The sequence below is a fragment of the Dioscorea cayenensis genome, unplaced genomic scaffold, assembly GCF_009730915.1.
Source record: "Dioscorea cayenensis subsp. rotundata cultivar TDr96_F1 unplaced genomic scaffold, TDr96_F1_v2_PseudoChromosome.rev07_lg8_w22 25.fasta BLBR01000465.1, whole genome shotgun sequence".
NCBI lineage: Eukaryota > Viridiplantae > Streptophyta > Magnoliopsida > Dioscoreales > Dioscoreaceae > Dioscorea > Dioscorea cayenensis.
In genome coordinates, this window is record NW_024086856.1 from 3,154 (window position 1) to 11,849 (window position 8,696).

Sequence of the window (8,696 nt, forward strand, 5' to 3'; positions counted from 1 at the left end):
GTGAAGCGATCGCCTGGTTCGTGGGCTGCTCAGACCCTTCAAGAATCACATCGCATAGCAAGGTGACTTCTAGATCCTCCATTTCTTCATCTCGGGTTTCCTTATCCATCGAACCTTGAACGATGAGCGTAGGGTATGGTCCTCTAGAAGCTTGCTTTTCCTAGATGGCAAGCCTCATCAAACATGTGGTTTCGATTTTTGAAAGTAAGTTCTTTTTCCTTAGATAGAACTCTCCTGGCATATCCTTTCGACTAGAAGCTTCCCAGGAGGTGTGAAGCATTACAAATTTTCTTGGAAAAAGTGTTCTTGAATCGAGGACCTCATGGCCCCGCCTCTCATCACGCTACTTTGTGAAGACCGAAGCTCACTAGCCAGGGAGTTCTCCTTCACCATTCTCACGCGTGAAAGAGTTGGTAAACGACTTGAAGAGCCATTCCCCGAGCCCTGAATGAGACAAAACTCGCCTTCTCTTGAGGTGAGGGTGTCTTCCTCTTGGTCGACTGGCGCCCCATCATAAAGGATTTTGTTGAGGTAACCTTGGCTTGAAGATACCACTCTTTTCTCCTTCTACCGTGATTGCTGAATGAAGGTTCTTCTTCGTCCTCTCCTCCCTTAATGCACATGAATTTCTTTTGGGAAGGTGAGTCGGTCAAAAATGATGCTTTTAGCAAAGAATCTGCGATCCTCTTTGACCAAAGTAGTGGTATAACATTCGAGTCCGCCCCTCGATGGCAAAGCGTGACTTGAACCTCGGGCCAGGATGACGCGTGGGCTTTAAGTGAAGTTGACATATTCTGAAATGGCTCCAAATTTGATCTCAGCTCCAAAGTATATGCTGACAGACATAGGGTTATTGGAAGTTTACACTTGAGTGCCTTCACCAAGGAAAAATGGTGCATGATGCAAAATTGCATTGTTGTGTTGTTTGTTTGTGCCATCGCAAAAACTCACAGGAAAAGCATCATGCGTTAACAACAATGGTGATATCTACTTTTACTTTCTCTATTCACACTTTGTTTCAAAGATGGGAGGAGAAGCTAGGTCCCCACCGGGCGCAGGCGACTTTCAGGGCTCCTTTCTTTCCACCCTGCCTTTAATTGGGATTAACCGATTGAAAAGCATGGATCACAAATCAAAATTTAATTTTTTATTTCGCATGATCACGGGTTCATAATCTCCCATTAGTGGGCAAGCCCCCTATTATTAATTACCCCTGCATAATGTCATGGGAACCTCCGATTAAGAAACAAGTGTGAATGAGAAGCAACTGAATAAACATGATAATTTTTTATATTTAATTTCAAAGATGCATGCGAATACATGATCATAGACAAGAATACAAAAGTAGAGAGCTATTCTCTAAGAGAGCTTAATAAGAGATTTTTTTAGAAAGAGCTATTTTTATCATGCTCTTCAAAAATTTATTTTTAGTCAGGCCTTAGCTCCCTATACTAAAAAGTGTGTCAAGATCCTTTTAGCTTTCAGTGGATGTAGCTCTCCTCGATTTCTTTTTATGTGGGTTTGTGTCTTGAACATAGCTTAGTCCAAGTCATGCCACTCTACATTTACGAGTTGCCTCCCTGGCCTCTTTTTGCTTTCTTTTTATCATCAAGACTTTGGCTCTTTATAGCTAGAAATCTCCACTGACTTGCTAAAACTCCCTCAAGTTTTTTTGGCTTTTGTGCCTTAAAACTCGTGAGTTGCATCTGTCGCTTACATCGACGATTTAGGTCTTAGCTCTTCAATGCTTTTGAGCCTCGACCATTTGATTTAAGTCGTGACCTTTAGCATGCTTAGGTCATTAACTTGATAATTTCTGACTTGACTTTAAAATGAACCCTCAAACTCTGAGACCTCATAATGAGCTTAGGAAAATCTTTGCCAACTCAACTTTTTCAATGAGTGTTGACGAGAAACATTTTTTCTTCTTTTTATGAAAATTTTCATTCATTTTTTTTATTATCCATCATCATTTTTTCTCTCTGTGAAATTTTCATTTTTTACTCTTCCTTTCATTTCAAGAAAAGATTTTTTTTTTTTGTACTTTTCATTGCACCTCTTTTCACTCCAACGAGTATCAAAAGACCTCCAAGTGAGCTTCAAGAAATCTTTGTTAACTTTTCTCTTTTTTTATAAGTGTTGATGAGAGATATTTTTTTGTGAACTCTTTCATTTTTTTCTTTTATATTTTTTATCACTTCAAGAAATTTTTATTCTCCTTTTCATTTCACTTTTTTACTCTAATGAGTGTCAAAAGACCTCAAAGTGAGCTTCGCGAAGGGGTTTGATTTATGGAAAATTTCTCTTTACCCCAAGAGTGTCAAGACTCCAAGGTAGAATTAAAGAAATTATGAAAAATTTCTCACATCCCCTAGAAAAATCGAGACTTGACAGTGGAAATGAGAGAAATTTATAGAAAATTTCGTTACTCAGCAAGTCAAGACTCACAGTGGAATGAGAGAAATTTATAGAAAAATTTCTCGTTACCCGCAAGGAAGTGAAGACTCATAAGGAATGAGAGAAATTTATAGTAAAAATTTCTCGTTACTCCCAAGAAAGCTCAAGGCTCATATGGAATGAGAGAAATTTATAGAAAAATTTCTCGCTACTCCCAAGGAAGCTCAAGACTCACATGGGAATGAGAGAAATTTATAGAAAATTTCCTCACTCCCCAAGGAAGTGAAGACTCATGGAATGAGAGAAATTTATAGAAAAAAATTTCTCATCACTCCCAAGAAAGCCAAGGCTCATAGGAATGAGAGAAATTTATAAAAATTTCTCGCTACCCCAAGGAAGTCAAGACTCAAGGTGGAATGAGAGAAATTTATAGAAAATTTCTCACTACCCCAAGGAAGTGAAGACTCCATATGGAATGAGAGAAATTTATAGAAAAATTTCTCACATCCCAAGAAAGCCAAGACTCCATAGTGGAATGAGAGAAATTTATAGAAAATTCTCACTACCCCAAGGAAGTCAAGACTCAGATGGAATGAGAGAAATTTCATGAAAAATTTCTCATACTCCCAAGAAAGCTCAAGGCTTCAAGTGGAATGAGAGAAATTTATAGAAAAATTTCCGTTACCCCAAGGAAGTCAAGACTCAGGGAATGAGAGAAATTTATGAAAATTTCTCATATCCCAAGAAGTCGAGACTTCAAGTGGAATGAGAGAAATTTCATGAAATTCTCGTTACCCCAAGAAAAAGCCAAGGCTTCATGGTGAAATGAGAGAAATTTCATAAGATTTTTTCCCATAGGAGGCCTTGCAAAAATGAAATTACCAAAATACCCCCACTCAAATTCATCCTTTACTTTTTTCTCATTTTTACTCTCTCTAACCCATCTTTTCATTTTCCCCATATTTTTCTTTCTTCTCTCATTTTACTCACCCTTCCATTTTTCCATATTTTTTCTCTCTTTTTTCAACTCACCCTTCCATTTTTCCATATTTTTTTCCTTCTCTCTTTTTTTTAAATTCACCCTTCATCTTTTCCATATCTTTTCTTCTCTCTCTTTTTTTAAATTCACCCCTTCATTTTTCCATATTTTTTCTTCTCTCTTTTTTTTTAAATTCACCCTTCATCTTTTCCATATCTTTTCTTCTCTTTTTACTCACCAAATACTTAATCACAAACATAGCCTCACAAACCCGAGTCAGTGACGCTCACGATGTTGCATATTCTACTCCACATGACCAAAAAGCTCACAGACAAAACCACGAACCACTCCATTTTTTTCTTAAATGCCCAAGAGCAAGCATCGAGATCCATAATATAACATACTTAACATGAAAATGATGATAACGAGATTCCAATCAAATATCTTGATAATTTCCACACTCATCTGGACCAAAACTTTTTCATATATGCAGTGATCATCGTGTTGATTCTATTCTCTCACCATTTTATTTATTTATTTATTTTTCTATAGACTTCATTTCCACTCACAAGATCCTCCAACGAAAAGTTCACAATTTTTGAAGAACTTATATAAAAAGGATGTTTTCATCTCATGCTTCTCATGGCTTCTGAGCTGAAATGCTTTCAAAATATTTACTTGGTCAAGTGAAGACGCAGTAACACTTAGAAAATCCAATGTCCCCGTAAGTCTCATCATTCTAATGCTATTGTTCTAGTGTAACCTGGTAGATGTCCAGCACTTGAGGACGCTCATCCTGATACCTCATCACATATTTCTCGAAGAACTTTCTCTCGAGGCTGAAGCCAAGCGGACGCGGCTCTGAAACTACATACTCCGGCGACCAATTCACCCCACCTTTCCCAAGTAGCAGCGCTCAACCAGGGAACGCATTTGAAGCGCGACAACGAACAAGTAGTTTGATACTTTGAAACCCAAGTCTCGACCCTCCTCAATCAACCCTATAAAACCGATTAGTTCCACAAATGAATACCCTCGCACAAGCCTTTGAGAGCGTATAGATCCTGCTGCTCTCAGCATGCCGAAAACACACAGGATCTCGGCGTTGAGTGAAATTCTCCTCTCAGCATGGTAGTGCAACAACCGTTGGATTTGCTTCAACGCAGAACTGATCTTTTTGTTCGAATACGGTCGTCTTCAAAGAAAAATCAAAATACCGGGATGATCCGCTTGTTCAAACTCACTGGCGAGATCTCCATATCACTCGGACATGAGCACGGTAATGATTCACCGTAATGGCGGCTAAAGAGGAAGGAAAAACACCATCAACGCCACGAGCGATGGTCTCGTCGACCCTAAGCGGCGGTGCGGTTAGTAGATGGAGATCGAAGACTCTCTCGGCTGATGTTGATAGTGAGGTTCCCGCCCCGCGACTGTGAGCGACATGAAGTTGATCCGTGAACGCCACCGACCCCATCTGAAGATCGAGGTCATGAGAGGAAGAGAGAATTCTCGGGAGATGGGGAGAGAAAGGGAAAGCACGAACGAGAGGAAAAGAAAATTCATCTCATGCACGTGCATGTATCTTTCTCTTTAAATGCATAAAAAGGATTTTATATATATATTTTTTTATATTTTGAGAGAGAAAGCATGAGGGAGAGAAGAGAAAAGAAATTCACACTCACGGGTTTCATGGGTGCATGCACGTACATGGGTTTTTTAAGCATTGCATGAGAGAATCATAGGTGGGATCCCATTCATTGTTTCTTTTAAATCGTAGTAGAAAAGTGATCGTGGCGTGGAATGAGCGTGCGATTTGAATAAAATGTATCAATTTTTAAAGAGGGGCCCATGTATGTCTAGAGGCGTGGAGACGTCATATTCATATTGCAGCATCCTCTTCGTCGGACCAACCTCCTCCGACCTCTTTTGGCTCTTCTTCCTCCTTCCCTTCCTCACTGTCTCTTTGTAAATTCTCCTCTTTTTTTCTTCTTCCTGCTCATCTCTCTTTCTTCGCTCCCCCAAAATCCTCAACACGCAAGATATTCAACTCGGGAGAGATTATTTTTAAAAATTTTGAATTCAAAAATTCCATCCCTATCCATAATCTCTCTCTTTTATTTATTTATTTATTGAATTTCCCTCCCTTTTTATTATTATTCACATATATATTTTTTAAATATATATATATATATATTTTTGAAATTTCAAACGAATATAGATATATATATATAGGCATATATATCTTCAAATATATTTAATTTCAAACGAACGAATATATATATATATATATATATATTCTTTCCTCTTCTTTATCATTATTATTTTTTTCATTTACACCCTCTACTTTTTATTTGGACTAGTGATAATCCTTATCTCCTCCTTTTCTATTTAGTAGGAGAATATAATTCATCATCACTATTTTTATTTATCCCCCTTTTTTTGTTTGATTTTAATTCGACATAAAATGCCAAATTCCTAATGAGATTAGGAATGAAAATTTTTTATATAAACAACTACGCAATTTATTTTTAATTAATATTGAATACTCATGAGTCTTTAATCAATGGATTATTAGATAATTATTTTTTAATCATGATGAATAATTAAATAAATTATATGAAATCAAATTAATTTAAGATTAGTCAAATTTCATGAGATAAAAAAAAATCACAAATTTTGCCATATTTTCATCTCTGTTTAAAAATAAAAGAAAGAGCTTGACAAACATTAAGTCCACATTTAATTAAAATATATATATTTTTTTATTTTCATAATTTTTATAATATAAATATATTTAATTAAATATAAAATTTATCCTATTTACCGTTAATCAGGTACAGTACGGCACAAAAGACACGTGGCAATGGCGGCGTTGCATGTAACTAACTACTTTCCCGCTTTTCTTAAATTTGAAATGTGTCCATTCAAATCAGGACACGTGTTCCTTTTCTTTCCCTCCCACTGCGCGCGTTCTCTTCCCGCGATCACTCCTCACTCTTCTTCTTCTTCTTCTTCTTCTTCTTCTTCTTCTTCTTTTTCTTCTGATAATCAGAGAAAACCATCATCTAGGGTTTGGGGTGCAACGATGGCAGCTAGACCTCCATCGTCTCTGGCCATGAGGTCCATCCAGCCCCGGCTGCAATGGAGCTTGAAAACGCATGGATACATCGTCTTGTCCCTCACGTTCATCACGTACTTCTTGTACCTCGTCTCGCAAGCCCACAAGCATCGTCCAGAGTGCCCTCAATCCTCAAAAATCTTATGCGAGTCCCCCTTGGCCGCTCGGCCCTGTCTTCATCCCTCAAAGCTTAAGCGAGTCCCCTAGCAACGACTCCGTCAGCGAGGGCTGGGCTCCGTTCAACGCCACGGGCGGCAACACCAAGATTGTTTGTCTTGATGTCGCCTTTCTTGCCTGCTATTTCTTTGGGTCGTTCTTGGGGGGGCACCTTGGCGATCGTCATGATCTTGGGATTCTCCTAACAGGGGGCATGATCTTGAGTGGGCTATTAGTCATCCTCTTCGGAATGGGTTACTGCTTTGAAATCCACGTTTTTTGGTACTATCTTGTGTTGCAGATGCTGTCGGGGTTGTTTCAGGCGACCGGTTGGCCGTGGGTGGTGGCAGTGGTCGAGAACTGGTATCAAGAACAGGGTTATTGGTGGTTGATTATGGGGATCTGGAATCCGTTTGTTTCGATGGGGAATATAGTGGGGACCCTGCTAGCGGGTTTTGCTCTTCATCGTGGATGGGGATTGTCTTTTATAATTCCTGGATTGATGATGGTTGCGGGAGGGCTTCTGGTGTTGTTCTTCTTGATTCCTCACCCTGAGAGTATTCAGTTTCCAAATCAGGATGAAGAGACAGGACACATTCGGCCGGGACGGCATCGGCATCAGAGTGGGCAAGATGAGGGCAGCAACAACGCAAGAGAGACAGGGTAATGACCCAGGGCAAGGTGATGTGAATAATATGAATGCAATTGGGAGGGTCTATGCGGCTTTCCCAATACCCGGAGTTAAACCGTATGCTGGCTGTCTTCTTGGAGCGAAGTTTCTGGCTTATATGTTCGTGGCTGCGTTGCCCTCCCAACTCAGTAAAAATAGTAAAGTTTTCACTTATTCCTATTCTTTTTTATTTTTACTTTTATTTTTATTTTTGTTCTGTTCTTGATAAAAATAAGATTATGTTACTTCTTCATTTACTTCAGCCAGTATTATATCAAATCCCTATCTTGAAACAGCTCATTTCAACAGTATTGTTGTCAAACATTTGAATAATACATACCTCATGAATAATTGGAGTGGAATTTGTTGTTTAAGCAACATCACTATGCCAGTCTCAGTTATGTGCAATTTGTTGTTGTTTGCCATGTATTTAATTTCTACATATTTCTTGCAGAAATAGGTGGGAAGCTTATGTCAGTCATCACTGCTGGAAACCTGTCTACGCTATTTTTTGATGTAGGGGGGATTTTGGGTAGTATCTGTGCTGGATGTATATATGGCCTATTCAATGCTAAAGACCATCCTGCGGCTGGATTCATAGCTCTGGGTGCACTTGCTATTCTTTTCTACGGCATTTTGGGAAATATTTCACAGCTGATGAACATAATACTGATGATTGTCATTGGTTTAGCGGTTAATGGCCTCTGTGCATTTATAACAACTGGTGTATCTGCTGATCTTGGAACTCACAATGCACTTCAAGGACATGGTCGAGCTTTGGCAACTGTTACAGCGATTATAGATGGCACTGGCTCATTTGGCGCCACTCTTGGGCTCCTTATAGGATATTTTTTAAAACAAGAGTTGAATTCAAATGCCGTCTTGGTAGTGCTTGTGGTTGTAGCAGTGCTATCTGTTATTTCACTATATTCTCCACAAATTGTCCCATACTTGAAAAGCAAAATACAAACTATGCAAAATCGGCACAACAGTGGTCGGATGGGGGAACTAGGTGGAGATTTTTGTTTTTCCCATACTGGGACATTTTTCAATCTGCTCTGCAAATTCCTATTGGCCGTTATTCTTGAGATTATTAATTTCGTATTATTTTTTTCTTTTCTATTGCAGCTTCTATCACAGCACCACTCATAAACACGCCGACTGATGAGGATAGCACACTGGACAGGCAGCAGGGAAGATTCTTCTTAGTTAGAGATATTCATGAAATTTTACACAGCTTTGAACCTTTTTGAAGGAATTAAACAAACAATAAGATTGACAAGAAAAATACTTCAGATATGGTATGTTTTTTCTTTCATCATACTAATTCATGTCATTGTTATCACGTGTAAACAAGTTTTACTCATCTTTCC

At 38.6% G+C, this 8,696-nt stretch overlaps 1 protein-coding gene across 1 annotated transcript; it reads left to right on the top strand.

Moving 5' to 3' along the window:
* The first annotated feature begins 6,464 nt into the window (after positions 1 to 6,464).
* On the top strand, positions 6,465 to 8,576 carry LOC120254470 (putative glycerol-3-phosphate transporter 4). The gene is given in 5 exon segments (XM_039262568.1): positions 6,465 to 6,583; positions 6,585 to 7,316; positions 7,366 to 7,481; positions 7,778 to 8,335; positions 8,452 to 8,576. Coding segments are annotated over 5 exon segments (1,650 nt in total).
* The last annotated feature ends 120 nt before the right edge of the window (positions 8,577 to 8,696 follow it).